The 23,808-nt window shown below is 39.9% G+C and overlaps 4 protein-coding genes and 1 gene segment (V, D, J or C); 4 read left to right on the forward strand and 1 right to left on the reverse strand.

Annotated features, from left to right (window-relative positions):
- The first annotated feature begins 516 nt into the window (after window positions 1–516).
- Window positions 517–23,808, forward strand: part of LOC141010469 (immunoglobulin lambda-1 light chain-like) — a 49,150-nt gene continuing 25,858 nt past the window's right edge. Inside the window, exons 1-3 of the mRNA XM_073483452.1 lie at window positions 517–690; window positions 783–1,102; window positions 7,781–7,799. Of these exons, the coding sequence (XP_073339553.1) occupies window positions 639–690; window positions 783–1,102; window positions 7,781–7,799 (391 nt within the window). The 5' untranslated portion in view covers window positions 517–638. The remainder of the gene's footprint in view (window positions 691–782; window positions 1,103–7,780; window positions 7,800–23,808) is intronic.
- Window positions 6,339–23,808, reverse strand: part of igl4v8 (immunoglobulin light 4 variable 8) — a 30,688-nt gene continuing 13,218 nt past the window's right edge. The window contains exons 3-4 of the mRNA XM_073483451.1: window positions 7,768–7,802; window positions 6,339–6,922 (exon numbers count right to left, since the gene is read on the reverse strand). Coding sequence (XP_073339552.1) covers window positions 6,600–6,922; window positions 7,768–7,802 — 358 coding nt within the window. The 3' untranslated portion in view covers window positions 6,339–6,599. The remainder of the gene's footprint in view (window positions 6,923–7,767; window positions 7,803–23,808) is intronic.
- LOC141010471 (Ig lambda-1 chain C region-like) overlaps window positions 8,381–23,808 on the forward strand; it is a 30,727-nt gene continuing 15,299 nt past the window's right edge. Inside the window, 2 exon segments of the C gene segment in view lie at window positions 8,381–8,554; window positions 8,647–8,940. Coding sequence covers window positions 8,917–8,940 — 24 coding nt within the window.
- tspan37 (tetraspanin 37) lies at window positions 10,611–14,814 on the forward strand. The gene is made up of 7 exons (XM_073483450.1): window positions 10,611–10,699; window positions 12,027–12,218; window positions 12,298–12,372; window positions 12,499–12,597; window positions 13,371–13,523; window positions 13,639–13,722; window positions 13,849–14,814. The coding sequence occupies exons 1-7, from the start codon at window positions 10,622–10,624 to the stop codon at window positions 13,924–13,926; spliced, it is 759 nt and encodes a 252-aa protein (XP_073339551.1). The 5' UTR covers window positions 10,611–10,621; the 3' UTR covers window positions 13,927–14,814.
- elavl1a (ELAV like RNA binding protein 1a) lies at window positions 15,078–23,456 on the forward strand. Of its 4 annotated transcripts, none has more exons than XM_073483444.1 (7): window positions 15,078–15,167; window positions 16,341–16,400; window positions 18,329–18,521; window positions 19,030–19,133; window positions 19,747–19,909; window positions 20,030–20,255; window positions 20,519–23,456. In XM_073483444.1, exons 2-7 carry the CDS (start codon window positions 16,365–16,367, stop codon window positions 20,841–20,843), a joined length of 1,047 nt encoding a protein of 348 aa, XP_073339545.1. In that variant the 5' UTR covers window positions 15,078–15,167; window positions 16,341–16,364; the 3' UTR covers window positions 20,844–23,456. The 4 variants fall into 4 exon arrangements, with proteins under 4 accessions (XP_073339545.1, XP_073339546.1, XP_073339547.1 ...); XM_073483445.1 differs by having other exon boundaries at window positions 19,747–19,900; XM_073483446.1 differs by having other exon boundaries at window positions 18,341–18,521.

Raw genomic sequence — 23,808 nt, forward strand, 5'->3', positions numbered from 1 at the left:
TGAGCACAAAGGCTTTTGGAAAACTTTGCAAAGACTGAACCAGCAAAGGGATGAGGAACCTCAAGTCCAGTTTCATTAATGCATCACTGCTCCTCAGAGTTTAAGTTCTTATGTCACAGAGAGTCTGAACTGTTTTCGTGCACTAACACTGAAAACTGCATCAGGATGATGTCGCCAATAACTCTGATTGTCATGTTGGGTTTTCTGAGTCAGGGTGAGAACATACTCTTATTAAGAATAAGTGAAAAATATTTAATTATGTACAGTAAGTAAACAGATATTAAATATATTATTTATCTACAGTAAACCCTGTGAGTAATTGAAAGGCAGACAAACAGACATATCATACCAACCACAGTGGACACAAACTCATCCTTAAATCCTCAACTGCACTTCTAATATAAATATTTTCCTCTGTTCCATTAAGATCATAGATGGTGTAAATCCAAGCAGTATTTCTCCTGATTTTGTGTCCCACGTTGCCTTCAGTGTGTTGAGAGCAGAGAAATCATTTCCATAGAGAGGAGGCTTTGCATGGTCAGCTGATCCTCCAGTGAACTGAGAAGGTTTATAGTCCTGTGAGTTCAACACTGCAGGACTCAGATCTGTCAGTCAACACAGCAGAAAGCACAACCACCATGACTCTCATCACCATCCTCATCTGGACGCTGGCCTGCTGCTGTTTTACAGGTTGGTTCACTCAGCAACATTTCAGACATGATGTGCTGCCTTTTCTCTCATTTATTTCTGCTGATAAATCAATGATTTGTTTTTGTGTGCAGGATGCAGCGGTCAGGTGACTGTGACTCAGCCTCCAGTAGTGACATCTGCTCCAGGATCTACTGTCACTCTCACCTGTAAAACCAGCCAACGTGTTAATCTGAATTGTCCTAGCACAAAGTGTCTGCACTGGTATGAACAGAAATCCGGACAGACTCCAAAGCTCGTAATAACATCTGTAAACACACTTGCATCAGGAACACCAGCTCGGTTTAGTGGGAGTGGATCAGAATCTGACTACACTTTGACCATCAGTGGAGTTCAGGCTGAAGATGCAGCAGTTTATTACTGTCAGAGTCTCCATAGTATCAACAGTGCTTATGTGTTCACACAGTGATTTTCCATCGTACAAAAACCTCCCTCAGTCAGACTGCAGAGACACTGAGCTGTTACAGCAGGAACCGACTGCAGCTGCTGAAGAGGAAGAGACTAGATGAAGTAGACAAATAAGGGAACAAGATCAGGGTAATAAAAAAGGAACAAAAATACATGATGCCATAACAATAAGAACATAAATTCAGATAAACATCTTGAAATCTGCTATAAAACCATAGCATAAGCTGCTGACGAATATCACTGATGGTGATGTGGAGGATGTAAGTGTAAATGGCTCCTGAACAAGAACAAAACAAGGCTAACATCACAGGATTAAGTGATATTTGATGAATCAGAAAGATAAAAACATGGTTAAATAACAAAAACAAATGGTATAGTCTGCTTTGATTCACTGGTGTGTGTACAAGGTTGGTTAAATTAAGTGGAATCTTTAAATGACAGCAACCTCATCAAGCACAAACTTCATATTCATTTTAAAAACATGGGGAAAAACACAAGTCGTGCTTCACTTTTTACTAAAATATTCTTTAGTTTTATTCTCTGTCAAAAAGTTGAAATGAAATAATCTTTATCTCAACATGTTCATCGACTACACCTGATGTATTTGTACAGTATCAACAGATATTTTGCAATAACTCAATAAATGTGAATACTGTTCACTAAAAGACCAACACACCTTCAGTTTGACTGAAGTGAAAACGGCCTGCTGCAGGTGCAGAGGGTTGGTGAAGAGACTGTGTTGAGGAGAACTGGTCCAGTGAACACAAGAGTCATCAAGCAGAACCACAATGAATCTAAATAAAACTGAAACAGACTCACAGACACTCTTCCATATACAGTTTTAAACTCTACGTTGTCAGTTTATTCAAATTCTTCTTAAATAGTCTGTGAAAGTTAGATTCTTGTTGGACTATAACCAGTGATGTCAAAAGATAATTTCTGACAGCGACACAAAACAGTCTGAAATAACAACAGTCCAAAGCAGAAATGAAATACTCTAAAGTATAGTTTGATCAGTTATCATACTTGGATGATCAAGAACGTATTTTTCAAAATGAATTTATAATAAAAGAAATACAAAGACACTGAATCTTCATTATTCACCGTTTTATTAAAGTAAATGAAAGCATGCAATAATATCAGTTATCATACTGAGATGGTCAAGAAGGTATTTTTCATGATGAATATATAATAAAAGAAATACAAAGACACTGAATCTTCATTATTCACTGTTTTATTAAAGTAAATAAAAGGCAGACAAACAGACATATACCAACCACAGTGGACACAAACTCATCCTTAAATCCTCAACTGCACTTCTAATATAAATATTTTCCTCTGTTCCATTAAGATCATAGATGGTGTAAATCCAAGCAGTATTTCTCCTGATTTTGTGTCCCACGTTGCCTTCAGTGTGTTGAGAGCAGAGAAATCATTTCCATAGAGAGGAGGCTTTGCATGGTCAGCTGATCCTCCAGTGAACTGAGAAGGTTTATAGTCCTGTGAGTTCAACACTGCAGGACTCAGATCTGTCAGTCAACACAGCAGAAAGCACAACCACCATGACTCTCATCACCATCCTCATCTGGACGCTGGCCTGCTGCTGTTTTACAGGTTGGTTCACTCAGCAACATTTCAGACATGATGTGCTGCCTTTTCTCTCATTTATTTCTGCTGATAAATCAATGATTTGTTTTTGTGTGCAGGATGCAGCGGTCAGGTGACTGTGACTCAGCCTCCAGCAGTGACATCTGCTCCAGGATCCACTGTCACCCTCACCTGTAAAGTTAACCCACTTGTAAATGTGGCATGTCCTAGTGATGATTGTTTGCACTGGTATCAACAGAAATCTGGACAGACTCCAAAGCTCCTAATGAAAGCTGTGAGCACACGTCATTCAGATACACCAGCTCGGTTCAGTGGCAGTGGAAGAGACACTGACTTCACTTTGACCATCAGTGGAATTCAGGCTGAAGATGCAGCAGTTTATTACTGTCAGAGTATCCATGAAATCAACAGTGCTAATGTGTTCACACAGTGATTTGTCGTCGTACAAAAACCTCCCTCAGTCAGACTGCAGAGACACTGAGCTGTTACAGCAGGAACCAACTGCAGCTGCTGAAGAGGAAGAGACTCTGACACAGACCACTGAACACAGAGCTGACAGGAACCTCACCAAGCACACAATACTTATTAATATAAATATACTATATTTTATCATTTTCATACATTTTTATTCATTATGTAGTGTCTGAGTGTTTCTCATACCTCCTGAGCTCTGAGTGACAGGACAGGATGGGACAGGACCAAATGCTTTCTTTAAGTATATTTGGGAAGGAGACAATGTAGAGATCTCATGTTCAGGATAACAACACATTAGTTCTGTAGTGTGCTTCAGAGAATAGCTAAAGGAAGAGGCCCACACCAAGGACTGAGGAATTCAGAGGTTCAGTGTATACATTTCCATCTAAGGATAGGAAGAGGTTCAGGGTTGATTTAATGTACACATTTCCATTTAAGTATACAGAGACTAACATCAACATAGTAACGCACACACCTCCATGTACACGTTTTCCCTTGAGAGAGAGATGTTATGCAGACCCATCCTTTTCTAATAGGATAGAAGGGCCCTTAGTTCCCCAAAAAGGAAATAATTAGAGAAACAGGCGGGCCTGAGCAAATAGACTCTAAAAAGACACACACACCAGGAAACAGGGGTGATTTTTGGTTGATCTCCTAAGACTGAGGGTCGGAGAGGAGTTCTGATAGAGCAGAGGGCAAAGTATTTTGGGCATCACTTTGCCAAGATTTGAGAATACCAGGGAGTGGCCACACTCTGGTTCGGACGCTGGCTTGAAATCTGTTTCAATAAAGATTGTTCTATCCAATCCACCCCGCCTTGCCTCCGAAGAATCTTTTATCAACATACTACACGCCGACACCTTTCGAGGACGACAGCCCATACACTTCACATATCAAAAATTAACACTGTTGTGATAACCAACATCCCACAATGTTCATTTTCAATATATGAAATAAGCAAAATATATGAAAATTGTATCAGATATAAATCCAAATATACAAAACCCTGTTACGTAACTTTAAAATTATACATTCAAAATTTTCAGACTGATATCACTCTTATATCAATCAGTCTATCAGTAGTCGTTGAGGTTAGCTTAGCATGAAGGCTGAAAGTAGGGGGACACAGGTTGCTGGGCTCCAAGTGCTAGAAAATTTACCAAATATATAAAAAAAAAAAAAACCTGACACAGGAACAGGCAGACAACTCCTCAAACAATAAACTGAAAACCACACTTTTATTGAAAATAAACTGACGATGTAATGAGGTGCAGGTGGAGAGATAGGTGGAGAAGCTCAGGTGAGGTGAATGAGGTGAAGAAACAGGAGAACAGGAAAGGAGCTGATTGGCTGGTGAAAACACTGGGAACAGGGCAGAGCTAACGAGGCTGAAGCAGAGCCGCAGCACATGTTAAGATTCTGCTTTCTAAATGAAGCAGCAAGTCCCTCCTTTGGTTGAGTGCTGGATGTGATTCCATGGGAGATAATTAGTCAGTGCCCCTTTTCCACCATTTGTTGTCTCCCTCGGTCAGTTTAGCAACTTGCGTGCTGATCTGAGAGGCCACTCTGTTCCCAGTCTTGTGTCCCCCTGACCTCAGCGGTCCCTCAGCCTCTCAGGCTGGGCCTTGATCTGCTTGTATGTAATAGTGGACATTTGTGAATACTTCTTTTGTTGCATATTTGTTTTTTGGCTTGTGGGCTGCACCATCTCCTCTCATGGTCTTAAGGAGAGTGAAGCGGACAGGTAGTTGCTTCACTCAGGGAACCAAGGTTACAATATAAGCATACTGTCAGTGTTGGTCCAGTCTGCCAGCAGGGGATGCTATAGACCTGCTAGTGAGGACAAAAAGACTTATAACCAAGTAAAAAGCAAAATGTTCACAAGAAAGAGAAGAAACAAAAAGAGCATCATAATTTTCTAGATGGACTTTAAACTGTCCAATGATCCTCAAGATGATGAGCTGTCACTCCACCTCACCTCCTCTTTTTCTGTTTCACATGAACAGGTGTGTGTTTGCCTTCTTAAATATACTTTGCATGATTTTAATGCATCACTGCTCCTCAGAGTTTAAGTTCTTATGTCACAGAGAGTCTGAACTGTTTTCATGCACTCACACTGAAAACTGCATCAGGATGATGTCGCCAATAACTCTGATTGTCATGTTGGGTTTTCTGAGTCAGGGTGAGAGATTTTGAAAATGTTTGGTGGAAAGTTAGTTTGTTCCTTCCACTTAATTTTTGTTTAACTTGTTTGATTCTTATTCACAAGATTTGTCATTTCAGTCTCCTGCAAACAATTTCCTGACTCAGGCTGACAAATCCAAGTCTGTTAGTCTTGGAGGGACTGTGACCATCAGCGCCACAGGGAGTTCAAATATTGAAGATGATCTCAGTTGGTTCCTTCAGAAACCTGGACAGGCTCCCAAACTTCTGATATACACTTCATCAACTCGCTTCTCTGGAACTCCGTCTAGATTCAGTGGCAGTAGATCTGGTTCTCGCTACACTCTGACCATCAGTGGGGTTCAGGCTGAAGATGTAGGAGATTACTACTGTATGGGTCTTGGTACAACGTTCACACAGTGATTCAGAGCCGTACAAAAACCTCCTTCAGTTTGACTGAAGTGAAAACGGCCTGCTGCAGGTGCAGAGGGTTGGTGAAGAGACTGTGATGAGGAGAACTGGTCCAGTGAACACAAGAGTCATCAAGCAGAACCACAATGAATCTAAATAAAACTGAAACAGACTCACAGACACTCTTCCATATACAGTTTTAAACTCTACGTTCCTGTCAGTTCATTTAGTTTCTTCATAAATAAGCTGTGAAAGTTCGATTCTTGTTGGACTATAACCAGTGATGTCAAAAAATCATTTCTGACAGCGACACAAAACAGTCTGAAATAACAACAGTCCATGTAGGAACACATTTAGTCTTTTATTCTTCATACTCTTCATTTTATTAATCCAAATGATTTCATTTTCAAAATGTATGATTTAATGTTTAAATGTCAGAAAGAAACAAAAAAATATAATTTATTGGACACTTAAGTATGCAATAATATCAGTTATCATACTGAGATGATCAAGAAGGTATTTTTCATGATGAATATATAATAAAAGAAATACAAAGACAATGACTCTTTATTATTCACTGTTTTATTAAATGATAGTTCATAGATGAAGTTTCTCTTGGAGTGAAACTGATCATATTCAGTTTGAAAGTAAAGAAGATGAAGAAGAATATGCAGAAGATCAGTATTAGACAGCAACATGCAGACTGAAACACTGAGCAGAGAGCTGTGAAACCTGCAGAAACATGTGAACAGAGGAGATCTGTAGCTTCATCAAGATCTCTATCAAAGCAGCAGCATCATCTCCAGACAGGAAGTGTTGCTGAAGCTCTACTCTGAGCAGCGCTCAGGCTCCAGGCTTTGAGTGACAGGGCTCTGTCCATTCAGACTGGCCTCACAGCTCACTGAGCCCGCCTTCCTCCACTGGTCTGCAGAGAGGCTCAGGGTGCTGCTCCAGCCGTAGTGGCCGTCCGTCCCCAGGACCTCCGAGCTGTGAGACACCCCTGAGGAGCTGCTGCTGCCCCCCACCTTCCAGCCCAGCCTCCAGGTGGAGGGGAAGCCCCCGCTGGACAGACACACCAGTGTGGCACTGTCCTGCTGCAGCTCCTCTCTGGAGGGGGGGAGGACGGTCAGGGTGGGCCGCACCACACCCACTGGAGGAGAGAGAGCGGGGAGGATAGGGGGAGAGAAGACAAAGTCATGAGAGTGAAGGCTTGGTAATAAAGACACATGACAAACTGCTCATTTCTTATATTTGATCAGATCAAACAGAATAAGTTGTGCTGCTGTTGCTCTCATACATCACTCAGTATCAGACCATCAGACACATGATTCAAGTGGAAATGCAACTAAAAAGGTTCACTGATGATGATTATTGACAACATCTTCATGTGTGCTTCATAATGTGTGACAGTGAATAACTCATCCCTGTGATGATTTTCTTCTGTTGAAACTGACAGAGCTGAAACACTCATGTGAACACAGTTCAAACCTTTGTCATCTGTCTCTTTCACTTCCTTTTAACCACATGTAGAATAAATGAAGCGTGAACACAAAGATAAGCTGCATTTACCGATAAAATCATAATTGTGTTCAACATGATTCATACTTTATTCTAAAACTGTTTGAATATTCAAAATAAAAACATTGAAATCAAATTAAAAAATTAATAATGTTTTGAGCATTCAAAGGTTTCTTAACAAAAAACATCATTTTGAGCAATTTTAAGCAGAAACCAATTCAAAGTAATGATAAAGAAGAATATTTAAAAATAGCTGAGCAGTTTTATGTTACCTAAGATTAAAAACCACAATTTCAACACTGAATACATTTTAATTTCTGCAAACTTGTGCCTCAGATTGAGAGATCAGCCTCACTTCAGATAAAAATAAACATTTTCAATAAAATACAAACATTAAACTTGATCAGAATCTTGTTAAATATTTGATAAAAGTTATATTTGCTTAATGTTGTATTAAATAAAATCTCTGGTACTTACAGTCAACGATGAGTTTGGTTCCTCCACCAAAAGTCCACCACAGTGATACAAACTCATTAAGTGGCCGTACAAAAACCTCCTGCACTGTGAACAAGCATCTATCCACTGAAAACACTCTCTGCTTTTCATATTAACACAGAAATATTCATATTTGTTGAATCTACAAAGATTGTTCAATGTTATGGACTGAAAATATTGAATAAATAAGAATCATTTCTTCCATTTTTCTTGACTTTTCTACTCCTGACAGAGAAACGATTACAATCTCCTTGAAACAAACTGATTTCTTCACAGTTTATATCAGTTGATACATGGTTAAATTAACATGATGCTTTTTAAATAATCATAATTTACTGATAACTCATATTAAACAGATATTAAATATATTATTTATCTCCAGTAAACCCTGTGAGTAAATGAAAGGCAGACAAACAGACATATCATACCAACCACAGTGGACACAAACTCATCCTTAAATCCTCAACTGCACTTCTAATATAAATATTTTCCTCTGTTCCATTAAGATCATAGATGGTGTAAATCCAAGCAGTATTTCTCCTGATTTTGTGTCCCACGTTGCCTTCAGTGTGTTGAGAGCAGAGAAATCATTTCCATAGAGAGGAGGCTTTGCATGGTCAGCTGATCCTCCAGTGAACTGAGAAGGTTTATAGTCCTGTGAGTTCAACACTGCAGGACTCAGATCTGTCAGTCAACACAGCAGAAAGCACAACCACCATGACTCTCATCACCATCCTCATCTGGACGCTGGCCTGCTGCTGTTTTACAGGTTGGTTCACTCAGCAACATTTCAGACATGATGTGCTGCCTTTTCTCTCATTTATTTCTGCTGATAAATCAATGATTTGTTTTTGTGTGCAGGATGCAGCGGTCAGGTGACTTTGACTCAGCCTCCAGTAGTGACATCTGCTCCAGGATCCACTGTCACTCTCACCTGTAAAACCAGCCAACGTGTTAATGTGAATTGTGGTAGCAGTAAATGTCTGCACTGGTATGAACAGAAATCTGGACAGACTCCAAAGCTCTTAATAAGATCTATCAACACACTTGCATCAGGAACACCAGCTCGGTTTAGTGGCAGTGGAAGCAGCCCTGACTTCACTTTGACCATCAGTGGAGTTCAGGCTGAAGATGCAGCAGTTTATTACTGTAAGAGTGAACATAATATCAACAGTGTTCATGTGTTCACACAGTGATTTTCCGTCGTACAAAAACCTCCCTCAGTCAGACTGCAGAGACACTGAGCTGTTACAGCAGGAACCGACTGCAGCTGCTGAAGAGGAAGAGACTCTGACACAGACCACTGAACACAGAGCTGACAGGAACCTCACCAAGCGGAAAGTGAAACACTCCTAAAACAACTGTTAGTACTTACTCTAGTCCAGACCTGGATAAGATTATTTAACTCTCTCTTTGATGTTATTCCATTTAAAGCCAAAAGAGGGCAGCGTTGACTAGATGTAGGATTGCAAAGACTCATTGAAGGTGTCACAGGTGAATGTTAAAATTACTTTTAATTCAGTTTGAATGACATAAAGTATCACTGCACATCAGATACAGGCAGGTAATAATAGACTGAGGACATTTGACGTTACATCTATGTAAGCCGCTCGGCCGTCATGGATTATTTCAAGGTCAGGATGTTGGAGAACGCAAAAAAAGGCTGAGACAGTCTCAAATGTTGAAATGGATACTTTTGTCATTTTGTCAAAGTCTTCCAAAATGAGTTTTCTGTCTTCACATTAAACAATAGAAAAAGAAATATAACAAAAATCTGACTATACGCTACACTAATGCTAACATGGTTGCTACGTTTCGGTCATTAGTCGGAGGCGATTCCACTGCCCGGTGGTTGCATGGATGAATATAAGGGTTGAGGATGACAGGAGGTTCAGAAGCAACCCGCAGAGCCACCTCAGGTCTAATCATGACTTCCACACGTATTTAAAGACCTCTACCGTCATCCTCGACACCCTGTGTATCATACACAGGGTGTCATGTCTTATGTGGGGTCAGCTCTTCTTCTGTGGGTCAGATAACTAAACAGATCACAGAGGGGCTCAAATCTTTTACTTAAGTAAAGTAGCAGTAGCCTACTACCAGTGAAAGTCCTGCATGTATGTGAGACTTATCAGCAAACTGCACTTAAAGTATCAAAAGTCCTCATTTTGCAGAAAAATCCTGTCAAGGTTTTACTACTAAATATGATGTTTTTGGTTTAATGTTACTGCTGCATTATAGATGGTTGAAGCTTGAGCTAATCTGAGCTACTTTATATGCTGTTGGGCTGTTTAATCTACAGCAATGCTTCATATTCTATATAATCACCATATGTTTGTAGCATTGCTGTCCTGTGAGAAGAAAAAGTCAAGTTTTCATGAACTCAGAAAAACAGCTTTTGTGACAATATATTACTTGAAGGTACTTTAAAATCCTTCATCTTATAAAGTAGCCTAGAAAAAATCAATCCATAACATTTAATCCTTCAGATTATCACAGATATTCAAATTCAAAAATCAGCAAATAGAGCACATGATTTTTACTTGATGGGAAGGTTATGAAAACTTGTTGTGAGGCCGTCAGATACATGTAGCCCAGTGGAATGACAAGTATGTAGTCATACTCCACCTTTAACCAGTTTTTAATGCCTGTAAAAACAAAGCTGAGGTTGTGGTTTACTGTCAGAGATGTCCCGCGTTGTTTGGGGAAGTTGATCTTTAGCCAGCCCGGAAGGAAAGTTGCAATAGTCTGCGAAACACTATACAAAATCACATGCCTCAGCATATCGTCTTTACTCTTTGCATAAAAGCTTCATGGTTCAGTTACGGCCACCGTCATGTTAACGCTGAAAATGAGTGATCGGAGACGAAACGCTTTAAAAACAGTACTTCAGCTGATGTGTCAACTTCTGTGGGTATGTAAGGCAATCACGTTTGCTGTATTTTTTCTGAATTCTGCTATTTAATATTGCAAATAATACCGTTTTAGCCTATACAGCTGTTTTTTTTATGAAATTACCATTTATTCCTGTTTAAAATAACATGACAGCAGAGCTACAAGAAGAAGAAATCACCTCCAGTGTTGTGTTTGAATGTTGATAGAAGATACACACAGTAATATGATTGATTACACCTGTCATGTGACACAAGAGTGCCTGTTCAGGAAGAGGAACTAAGTAGAAATACTGTATGAACACTGCAGAGAAAGGCACCTGGAAGTGAATAGGCAGTCTTTTTTAAAATAATATCTTTAACAGACACCAGTTATTATAACTATATTGTTATTTTTCAGTACACAGGGCTGTGACTTTGTTGTCATTTAACTCATTTCCATTGTTATTAGCAGTGCTGTAAAAAGAAACCAAAATGCCACACTTTTATTAATAAGTAAAGATGTCGTGTTAAAATACTACTTTGGTAACAATGAAAGTCGACCATACAAATAGTTCTTGAGTAAAAGTCTAAAGTATCTGATATTAAATGTACTTAAGTATATCGGATACTTAAGAATCAAAGTACTAATAAAGGTAAATTATACATAATGTTGCATGTCGCCTATGCATATACTGTACACTATGGATTGATTGATAATCGGCCTGGCTGTTTATCATTTTCTGATTATCAGAATCAAAGTTGTTTGTAAAAGAAAAAAAACCAGAGATTAGATTTCTGATAAAAGAAGAAAAACTTTAAAAAAGCACTTGCCCCTGATGTGGTAGCAGAAAATTGAAATACTAAATAAATAAAATGTTTACTTAAGTGCAGTACTTGAGTAAGTGTACTTAGTTACTTTCCATCACTGGTCTTAAGGGTATGATATGTTCTTTGAGTGTCAAGTTGATGGATAATTAATTTTGACCCTTTTGATTTAGATTTTTTTGGACAAAATCTTAAAAATTACTATCTCCATTTTTCTTTCAGCAGTCTCCAGTGTTGTAAGAAGTACCCAAAAGTCATAATTTAGTAAAAGTAAATATATCATATTAAAATATTATTTCACTCATGCAAATAACGTATCAGATATTAAATGTAATGGAGTATTAAAAGTAATGTTCTGGCAAAAATGTACACAAGTATCCCAATGTACTGTATACTCCGGGTAAACTGATATTGACCCGGCCAATATTCAGCATTTTTTTTTAGATTATCAATGTTTGTGATTCCTCATAAAGCCATATAGCATTGTCCTGTCTATAGTCACAATGTATCCACACTGAAAAACTGTATTCTTGTATTTTCCAGGTTTTGGGGTTGGTGGTGGGCCTGAGTGGAGTCTACCTGCTGATGAAGTACAGACAGAGCAGCGTATTTCTCTCTCAAACCTACATCACCCTGCCAGCTGTCGTCGCTCTCTCCAGCGCTGTGTTCCTGGTGGCCACCGGCTGCCTCGGCTCCTGGCTGAGCCTCAGAGATTCCACCTTTCTGCAGGGACTGGTAAGGTTGTGTGTGTGTGTGGATATCTGTATGTACATCAGTGTTTGAATCTTACGTGATAAACTGTTTTCTTCTCCAGTTTGTTTATCTGCTAGTTTTGGTCTTTTGTCTGGAGAGTACAGCTTCAGCGTTGGCTTATTTTCACTCAACACAGGTATGTGAGTTACACCAATATTCATGTGCACTGGACAGCTTGTGTGTATTCACGACACTGTGGATTATTCTTGGAATAAAAAAAAGCACATTGACGTTCTTTGTGCGTACTTCATTTTTTGTTTAGCTGGATTCAGAGATAGCTCCCCTCAGAGGAGTGTTTCAGAGATACACAGGCAGCAGCCAGGACCCCAACTCTCGTGCAGTGGATGCTACACAAGAAAAGGTGAGTGTTCAGTAATAAGTCATGTGAAATGGGCATCCACATCGCCCAAGCATAACGTAAAATTATGTAGCATTGTCAAAAAGTTGGGAAACACATAGTGACATAAAATCAAGCAGCAACAACTAAAGAAGACTGCTGAAATAAATATTAAAGGATAAGTTCGCCTAAAAATGAAAATTCAGTCGTTATCTACTCACCCCCTACCGATTTTAAATGTGCACTACTTTATGAGTCAGATTTTTTTCCCCCAAAACTACATAGTACACCTTGAAATCAGGTGAAGTAGATGGGGACTTGTTTTTTAAAATGTAAACCCAACCAAAGTGCAGTCAAGCTCCTGTAGACGCTGTGCGTGCTAACGATTTCTGTGTTAAAAAGGGTGTAAATAACATCTTTTCAAATCAGTTTGGGATGGCGTATGGAGACTTGGATTATGAGGGGCGAGCTGTATGGAGCCATTTTTAGTTTTTTAAGTTTTATTTATTTTCTCCTTTTTTTACACTTTAAAACAAGTTCCCAAGCTGTTTTGCTGTGAAGCTCCAAAAATGTTTTGTGGGCTAAAAAAACTTCACCCGACTTTCTATCAGCATTGGGGTAAATGCATCCTACAATACCCTAGCTTACATACCCTTGGCTTGCAGTTCCTCTAATGGCCACTAGATGCTCTCTTTAAAATAGAAATCTTCCATCTTCCCTTGATAGTATCTTATCTGTTCTGGTTTTATTCTGATTGATAGTGAAAAGGTATCTTGTCTTTTGATTCCCATCATTAGTTGCAGTGTTGTGGTGTCCTTGACTACAAGGACTGGCTTGACACGTCCTGGTTTAACCGTACAGGAGGACTCTCGGTTCCTCACAGCTGCTGCAACTCTACCTTCACCTCCTGCAATGGCACTGTGGACCAGCCATGGCAGCTGTACACACAGGTAGACATGTGCATCCAGATAAACTCAGCACTCATGGACATGCAAAAGCTCTAGTGTAAATGTCTGGTTGTAATCTTTCTGTTTCTTTCTTCTCGAATGTGTCTCCTCGTTTCAGGGCTGCCAGGTGAAGCTGGAGATGGCCTTACAGTTTGTGCTGAGTTTTATCATCTGGGGCTCCCCACTGGTGTTTTTGGTTGAGGTACGAAAGACTTCAAGCTTAGCATAAAATTGACATGTGTTTCTAAGTTTCATTATTTATTTATTGAGCATTGTCTTATTTGGCGGTTAACTAGAATCCTCTCCTTTCTTTCCTCTTCTCACGCAGATTGCTTTGTTTCTGACGATGGCACAGCTGATGAGGGAACGGCCGTTCATGGATTATCAAGCCCTGGGCAAAAACTAAAGACACTGTGGCAGATGGGACGACACTGTCCAGATGTAATAATACTACATAATATGTCATATCACATTGTGTAAATGTGCATCAAGATATGATAGGGATTGATGTAAGGATGACTGTTCCTGTGCTGCCGACCTCTCACCCCCACTACTGCTGATTAACGCAGATTTACTCCAGTACACTGCAAAACATGTAGCATTAAAGTGGTGCAATGTTTCACCACCACAATTTCGTCGTATGATACTTCTCAGTGGTCATAAGAGGGCAAACCTTTCTCAGTGATGTATGCGGTCCCTTGATTCCTACTCTGTATGCCCACTCGCTGCATTGAGTGTCCTGCATGCTTTACGATGTACTGACCATGTGTAGGCCACTGATTTATTAACATCTTCTATTTTGAGTTAAGATTAGCCTCTTCACCCAGACAATTAAGTCCAAAATTATTGTTTTAGCATCATGCTTATTGCAAAATCAATCACTTTTTCCCCCTCTGACCTCACTAAAACACAACATGTGGTACAATAAGTATTGAAATGGTAATCCTTGCTTTCATTGCAAACTCAGCTTCCACATTAGATGAAGGTGAGCAATACATAAACCACAACTGAGCGTTGTAGTATCACTAAACCATGTTTCATGTTTTGTACGCATCAGCAAAAAGGTGTCTCTATTTTTTTTGGGAGGTTGAATTGAAGGCAGAAGATTCAAGGTGATCAAACAATGTTGTGAGTAGAAGATCAGGGTAGATCTATGACTAATGCAGTTTTGTTGCAGCAAGCCTTTGTTGTAGGAAATGTAATGTAGTTCAATAACCTATCTTATGAGTCTGTTAATGTATGGTTAATTCCAATTAATCTGTCAACACCTCCAATAAAATGTGTACAGAGCCTCCATGAGATGTTCATTGTATCAAAATTAGTAGCATATTATTTGAAAACTTAATTTTTTTGAAGGATCTCTACAATATATCCCAGTAACACATGCTGTAGCTCTTGTTTCAGGAGTGCATGTTGACCTCGGATGTTGACCACGCTGTCTCCTCTGCAGAGGCGTGGCTGGACGCGAGTGGGCGTGGCTGGACGCGGGTGGGCGTGGCTGGACGCAGGTGGGCGTGGCGGGACTCGTCACGTAGCTCCTTCCTCGGTTTCTTCACTGCGTGAGGCCGACTTGGAGGGAAGTGAACGCTGCTAAGAAGGGAAAAAATAGGAGTAGGCAGCAAAAACGAAACTACCTACTAAACTCTGGTAAGATTTTAAAACGTCGCCATGTGTTTCCCCGAGGCCTCTCGGCTGTATGCGTTGATATTTCGGTGTTTGCCAGTCGGGAATGACTGCCATGCCGCTCCTGCGGCCCGGGGAGCCCTTCATTAGCTGGCGGTGGCTAACATTAGCCTCCGTGGCCTGTTAGCAGGCCGCTGTGGTTTAGGCGCGGGGACCGAAATGCATTGATCCGACGCTCTCCAAAATAGGGGCACGGTGCTCTACGTTTAGCTAACACAGCGAGAGACCGCCACGTAACCTGTCCTCTTTACGTAACGCGAGTGGCTGTGTTGTCTTGTCTACGCAACGAAGATAATAATAGCAATATCACGCCCCGTTTTTGTCACAATTGCTTGGACATATGTTTACCCTTCTCACCAGGGAGCGAGGAGAGCGTGCAGCTGCTAGCATGCTAATGCTAGCCAACGCTAGTCAGGCCTCTGCACGTTTCCAGATCAACTCGTGAAATGATGTTGACTGTATTAAAAACAACATTTGCATAATTTAAAGCTGAGTACGTGGTTGCAGAAGGTAATGTGTAGCTATTTGTATTGTAAGTGTAATGGTGGCTATCATTTTCTGAAGGCAGTGTCGCCCCTTCTGCAGCACCTGAACATACTGGAGAAATATGCCCAGGTTTTACGACACTTCTGAAATTCAAGTGCTAGATTAAAGGTGCTCATCCAGAGAAAGCAGGTGACATTGTGAGGAAGCCCATCTGATATTTCCACTTTCTGCTTTGCATTCATTCATTCATTCATTCATTCATTCATTCATTCGTTCAAACACCACGTCTGAATTATGACCCAACCCTCCTGCCACAACAGCTCCACTGTGATGCTGCTCTTTCCACTGGATAGTAGATCCAAAACACTGACACATTAGAGTAGTTTTCCATAAGTCTTTGAGTTAATAATGATAGGTGCATAGAGACTTAAAATTAGCCCCTGGTTATGTAGATCCAACAACCTCTGTTTTTTCCTACAGCCGACATGTTTTGTCTCATCTGGAGGTTTTTTTATTCAGTGTTTCTGCATGACCCCTCGAAGAGTCACATTAAATATTTACATACAGTGTGTTTTGTGGTGATTTTGTGCTTGTTTGCTCACTGCCACATTGACGGAGTTGTTTGATTTTTTTTGTCTTCTCACTACTCAGCCTCCGGAGCAGTGAAGTGTCTTCATGGCAGTTCGTCGAGGACACATTAAGTACTTGAAAGTGAGTATAAGATCTCAGCTGCCGTTCAAACAGTACTACAGCATGTGGCCTTTTCAACTGAATGTCACCAGTGCAATTAGATATTTTCATTCGCGATGAGTTTGTTGACAGTGAATGTGCAGACACACTATAAAGTTAGACTTCATGCTAATATAGCAGATGTCGTGACTGTGCAAAGTGATTTTGCTGGAACGATTGATTTGAATATTAGTTAAAAGTGAGACGGCATTAAGAGAAATCAAACACACACATACCAGTTCCCAGCGGCTATGCCCATGTTTACTAGTTTAATACAGGACTCCCATTCATCCTCTCAGGCAGTGTATCTTACCCACCAGAATACACAATCACAACCCTTCTCTTGCATGAATGGACCTCTGTCAGGTTGACCGCTGGACTGGTTCCCCTTTCAGGCCTGATCCCATTTCAGCCACAAGCAAATGTGTCCACCAGGACACGCTCTGCTGAACAGATAGTGGAAGCTGCTTTTTAAAAAGTATTTTGAAGTTGGGCTCCGATCTTATTGTGAGCACTTAAGATTGTTAACTTAACTAATCTCAGACCATTTAGATTACAAACTGACTTGTGACTGAGTTACTTAACTTCTTTGCAAATGCAAATCTCATATGCCTGGCCGTTACATTGCAGACCATTGTTTAAATTTGAAGACGACTTAGTGTAAACCACTACATCGAGAACAAGTGGAATCCAGTCACATGCTTGTGTAATATAAGTAGTTACTGTTATGTAGCCTTGAACCTTTCAACCCCTGGATTTCTGTTGCATTGAATAATAATGAAACAAATCCACACATAAATTGGTCTCTATGTCAGACCAGTCAGCCACATTCAGCCTTAAAAATGCCACCTGTTATGTTCCTAAAACCTCTGGCAGGACTCACCCCTTTGGAGTAGTGAAATGTTTTGGCATCTAAACTAAATGTAGTCCCTGATTCCTCCGGCCGGCTGATAATTCGGTCGTTTTCATGAATACGCTTAATGTTTAAGAGAACAGGCTAGTCTTTTTCAAGAGTGGAGATGGAAAAAGATTGTATTTTTATTAAAAGATCTCTGAATGCATGCACATGCACCTCTTATAGTATTGTACCCGCTGTATGCTCTAGTTTGTGTTATTGTATTCCTGTCAGTGCTGTAATGGGGTTGTTTGAGGTGGCAGGGTAGAGGCAAAGTCAGTGAGGCCTGAAGAGTATACATTCTAGGAAGTCTATGGCACACTGGCGGATCGCTGTATTTTGACTTTGTGCTGCTGGCCACTGAACAGCTGATGACATTTTAATTTGAAAGTGATGTGTTTCAATTGATTTCCTTTTTACGATTGTGTAAGTGTAGAGTTGAGAGCCTTTATTCTGGTTTTATTAGAGAGGGATCAGTCTGTTTGTGCAGCAAACATTTTGAAACCAGGGTAGGGCTACAACTAATGATTATTTCTTATTATCAGTTCATAAAGTAATTAATTCAATCCAACTTATTCATTGCAACCATGATAGCATGGGTGAATTATGGGCGTGGCATCTGGCACGTCCCATCACTTAACTGAAACAGGCATTTTCCATGTTACAAGGAAGCTAATCCTCGTTCTTAGAGTATGTTACGGGGTATCATTTGTTCATGAGGATCTAGGTCCGTGGCTTTATCAAGTAAATACTACGAACATTGTTATTTTTGCTGAGCCACTTCCAAAGCCCAAAGTCAGTGGTGTGTTGGTTATTATATATTTGTCATATAGAGGACAGTAAAAGATAAAATCTTTAAGAAGCTGGTAAAGGTCTGGCCTTTTTGCTTAAGAAATGACTGATGTGATCGTTGAAGATAACAATGGCACACACTTTTTCCACCGATCAGTCAATCAGCTAATTGTCAGCCCTACCCCTGTGTACTTACCTTGTTCTGTGTTTTTCTGCCCACCTGGCCGACCTGCAGGAGGTGTATGACATGTCTAACGGTTATGAAGACCACATGGGAGGGGACGAAGGGAAGGACTCCAAGACCAACCTGATAGTGAACTACCTGCCTCAGAGCATGACGCAGGACGAGCTGCGGAGCCTCTTCAGCAGCATCGGAGAGGTGGAGTCCGCCAAGCTGATTCGAGATAAAGTTGCAGGTATGCCACGCTCTGAAGCGATATCACTTGTGACAGACCAGATCGACACTTAAACACAAGATTTTGTTTTAAATGGCAAAAGATTTGCAGAGCAGACTTTGCAAAAATGCAAGTTGTGACTACAACCTCTGACTATATCAGTGGTGGTTCATCTTTATGACTCAGAATAGTTTGGCCTGTCACTCATTTTCAAATGACCTTGTCTTTACCGACAGGATGTCCTGTAAAGGCCTGTTTTCTGGCTCCTCAGTGATTTTATAATAAAGTAATTTTCATTGAAAGATTTCCCTAATTGTTTTTTACTACTTCAGTTTTTTTACCACCACAAAGTTTTTATTTATTCCAACCGCTCCAACCCTGTTTAACTGTAGACAGTTTGTTTGTTTGTTTGTTTGTTTAGACTAGCATGCAATGTTAAGATTTGCTTTTGTTTATTTGTTTGCAGGTTTTTTTGAACTATACAACGTTTTTTTGTTTTATTTTATTGTTTTCCTTTTTTTTTCTCTAGGCCACAGTTTAGGGTACGGATTTGTTAACTATCTTAACCCTAGTGATGCAGACAGAGCTATCAGTACACTGAATGGACTAAGGCTACAGTCCAAAACTATCAAGGTAACGTGCAATAAGGTGTTCTACAATTCTCAAACCAAAGATGTCATGTCATATAACTCTCCTATGGCTCCTGTGCTGTCCGCTAACTAGCTAGTACATGTCAGCCCGAGGAAGTGATACTGCTTTTACAGCTCAGCTCACCTACTGCCCTATCTGACATGTCTGTTGAGTTTGACTTTAATTTTACTTATTTTATTTGACACATTTTGTTGAACTCAGTGTATTTAATTCCTTATAAAACGTGCCTTTTCGATCAGTTTGATTTCATTTTTGTTGCCGTTATGCTTCTGACTCCTCATTTTTGCTCAGACTGAAGACTTAATACCTAAAACTACTTAGGTGACAGTTTGCTTATTTGATCATTTTATTTCTTTTATAACTTTCTAGTCCAAAAGTGATAATTTTGATGAGACGAAACCTTTCAGATGAATAAGTTCAGGATTGTATCGTATAAAACACCTGATATAATTGCCCTCTAAATCCAAAAGATGATTAAAATTGTCAAGTTTGATAGATTTCAATACTTGTACTTTTTGATAGTTTTGTTTCTTTTGTTTTGTACGAGAGTGTCAAACGCGTTTTAATCCGAAAAATTGTCGCTTCCTGTTGCCAGGTGTCATACGCACGCCCCAGCTCTGATACAATTAAAGATGCCAACCTATATATCAGCGGCCTGCCAAAGTCCATGACCCAGAAGGACGTTGAGGACATGTTTTCACGTTACGGTCACATCATTAACTCTCGTGTACTTGTTGATCAGGCCACAGGTACGACAGGTGAATGACTTCCTTGCTTTTCAAAAATACAGCAACACATGGCACCTTTACTTCAAGGAATTAAAGCAGCAGTTAGGCTGCTTATATACAGATTGTCACCAGCTGCTCTCTCGTGCCCAGGTTCGTCCCGTGGGGTGGCTTTTATCCGGTTTGACAAGCGGGCGGAGGCAGAAGAAGCAGTCAAAAACCTGAATGGCCAAAAACCACCCGGAGCCGCTGAGCCAATCACAGTGAAGTTTGCTGCCAACCCAAACCAGGCGAAGAACACGCAGCTCATCTCGCAGCTTTACCACAACCAGTCCCGACGCTTCGGGGGGCCCTTACACCACCAGGCACAGCGGTTTAGGTGAGAGACTTTTATGACTGTATGTACAGAGTCAGACTTTTCAGCCAAAATATCTTCAACTTTATTTTATTATTTTTTAACATTGGATGGCAATTTATGGACCAAGCAATTAATCAAGAATATGATTAGCAGAACAATCTGTAATGAAAATAATTGGTGCCAGCCCTAAAATGAGCAGGTCATTGAAAAAACTGTTGCAGTTGTGGCAAACTCTACTCCGGTTTTAGTGTTATTGATAAAGTACTCTTAACATTCACATCCAGGTTCTCCCCCATGGGTGTTGACCACATGGGCGGCATGGGAGGCGTCAGCGTCCCCGGGAACTCGACCTCCGGCTGGTGCATCTTCATCTACAACCTGGGCCAGGACGCAGACGAGAGCATCCTTTGGCAGATGTTCGGTCCCTTCGGCGCCGTCACCAACGTCAAGGTGATCCGTGACTTCAACACCAACAAGTGCAAGGGCTTCGGCTTCGTCACCATGACGAACTACGAGGAGGCGGCCATGGCTATCGCCAGCCTGAACGGCTACCGGCTCGGAGACAAGATACTGCAAGTGTCCTTTAAGACCAGCAAGGGCCACAAGTAGAGAGCGAGTTGGACATTCGGGTGTAGAGGAGAGATGGAAGCTGTGGCAGGCTTTTAATGCAGAGAGAAGTTTGCAAAGTCTGACACATCTGTTTGAGTTTTAGTGTATTCAGAGTTAAATGAGATGTTCACTCTCTGCACCTTTCTACTTGTCTAAAAGTTGTTGTTTTTTCATCTTTGTACTCATGCTTGGGGCTTGAGGACACTCGGTAGTTTTCATTTTTAGGGGAGGGAATTGAGAAGGAAAAATCCCATGATACCCCCAAGATTACTTTTGAAAATTATCTTAAAAGCTAAAATACTGTCTGTATGTGTTGCATGTTTAACTGTGGGGACTAGATAAAGTTTTTTAGCAGTGCACTGAAAATACGGAGCATAAGGAAAGCCCTGAAAATTGTTCTCTAAGTATCAACATTTCAGTGGATGATTAATACTAAAGAAGGGGAAGAACAATATTTTGCCCGTAGCCAGTGGTCCTTTTCATTGCGCTCAGTTCTGGGTCCTCGTCAAAAGTAGAAATAGATGCCTTAAATTATCATAGAGTGGATGCAGACCTACGAAACCACTCACTGTCTTGAGTTAATCTTAGAGCAAAGCACTTTTAACCAATCTGTTTTAGGTTACCATGAATATCAGTCTGTTTGATGTTGATCTGACTTTTTGCCTGCCCTCCGACCACGCTAACGATTTTAAACACAACGAGCTCCGGAGGGAAATGTTTTTTGTTTGTGTTGTCCCTGTGCGAAGTGTCTTTTTATTATTATAAATTGTATTTCAGAAGAGTCCTGTTGAATATGAACCCCAGCCAATGATAATGGAATTAAGATGGACCAAAAGCAGGGAGAGATTAGATCCTACAACCCCGCAAGAGTTTTGTGAGGAGATGCACACAATTTAAACTTTTTTGGGATTTTTGAGAAGGTACTAAGGTTATATCTGACGCTGACTGAGAGTAACATCGCTTTGGCTCAGTTTGCCGTCTGTTCTGTTAAGTTTTTCCTTTTCTTTTAATTATTTTGTTTTCCTTTTTTGTTTGGATTTTATTTCCTTTTTAAAGGCATAGATTATTTGTTACACTGTAAGTTACAAACTTGTTTTAACGAGTGCTTATCTCAAGTTTGGAGAGACATTAATGGCCTTTGTTAATGATTTCAGTTTAAATTTGCTTTCTTTTTCTTCCTTTCTTTTGTTTTGGTTGTTTCTCTTTGAGCATAAACCATTAAATTTTATTTCTTTTTGCTGAAAGTTTTGTTTGGTTTGTTTCTTTTTTAATTTACCTTTTTTTAAGATTTGGTTTGAAGTTTTGTTCTGTTATTTTTCTAGAAGCGAATCTGCAGTGTTGAGGTCAAAGATCCCTGAAAAAGTTTCCACTGGAAGCTTTTAAATGTCTGAGACAGGCTTAAATTAACAATATGTGGACCAATTATAGTTGAGACAAGGTTATTTAACCTGCACACAGACACTTGAAGGAAAGTGACGGTCCAGCAACCAGTTGCCTGTTGAGTTTGAACCACTGAAGAGTAACATAACTTGGAAGCTGAAGCTGTATGATGGCACTTTGGGTCCTTAATGGCTTATTTATTGACATCTGACTCACTAAACCTGCTTTTGAATCCTGGATTATTTACATTTAGACTAAAGTTAGACTAAATTTGTTTACTCCAGTGTTGTAATTTAAAGGGAAGCCAGACTGTAAATAAGTATATACTGTTTACTTGCAGATTTAGGCCTTTACACCTACAGCTGTTGCTCTGATCTTTGTTTATTGGAGATTACTTCAACTAGTGAGGACTTTGCTTTGATTACTTGCCCATTGAGACACTTCAGATATCATTCGTCAAGATTATTGGCATATCGCAGCTTTTAAGAGTAGTGGATTTAGCAGATTGTCTTGTTTTACATGTTGGTTGAAAGGTGGAGCTTTAGCATCGGTACTGTAATTGTTCTGGCTGTAACCTGACCACAGTAATTGAACAGATGAAACACACAGTGATAGTTACAAGTAGCAAATGATCCTTGCTCACGCGTATTAGGATTCACAAACCAGTTATAATCCCCCCCCAAAGCTTCATTAAATGCCTCTTCAATCTGTGCCCTCTCTGAAATGAGTTTTCCCATCACACGCTTCAGATTTTGGTCTTAAAAGTGATTTTTTTGATTTAGTATTTTCATCTTATTTTTGTGTCGCGAACCTTAACTTTGTGCAATATTTCATGACTTGCTCAAAGCAGGTAATAGAAATTTGTTGTAGTGTTGGCCTCATCTTTTTTTATTCCTTTTTTTCTACTGACGTTTTGTTACTGCTTATTTTTCTCAGCAGTCCAGTTGGAATTGCATGAAAGATGCAAGCGAGTTTGTTTTAGGGGCAGTCAGAATAAACTGCATTCCGCCTTAATTTATAAGAGGAAATGGTGTATTTTACATCAGAGGAGGCGCAGGTATTTATTTGACAATGTATGCGGTCATACTTGTTACTTTGTTGGAGTGTTTTTAATGATTGATTTTTTGTTTTTCTTGCTTTTGAAGGACACTAAATTGAAGTCCGTTAAATGTCTTCTAACATTGGATCATTTCAATAAAAACATGGTGGCTTTTCAAAGTTGAAAGAATGAAATGTCTCTTCAGAAGCTTTTTGTGGATTTGCTGAAAAGTGATTCTCTATGCAAACGCTAAATGTATGGTCATGTCGATGCACAGTTAATCTTCTATGAAAATGTTCTGCATGCTATTTAAAGGGAAAGGAAAAGTCGGGCATTACCTACTCACTCATGCTCATGGAAAGACGAGTGAATGCTGCAACGCTGTTTTGCTTTAAAGCTCCGGATGTGTTTTGTGGACTACAAAATTACATCATCACATCATCATCATCATCATCATTTTACATTAGCATCACTGAATTTTCATTTTTGTGTGAACTGTATTTCCTGTTTTACTCATAAACATGCCAACAAGTAGATGCAGAAATG

The sequence above is a fragment of the Pagrus major genome, chromosome 16 (genome assembly GCF_040436345.1).
Source record: "Pagrus major chromosome 16, Pma_NU_1.0".
Lineage (NCBI taxonomy): Eukaryota > Metazoa > Chordata > Actinopteri > Spariformes > Sparidae > Pagrus > Pagrus major.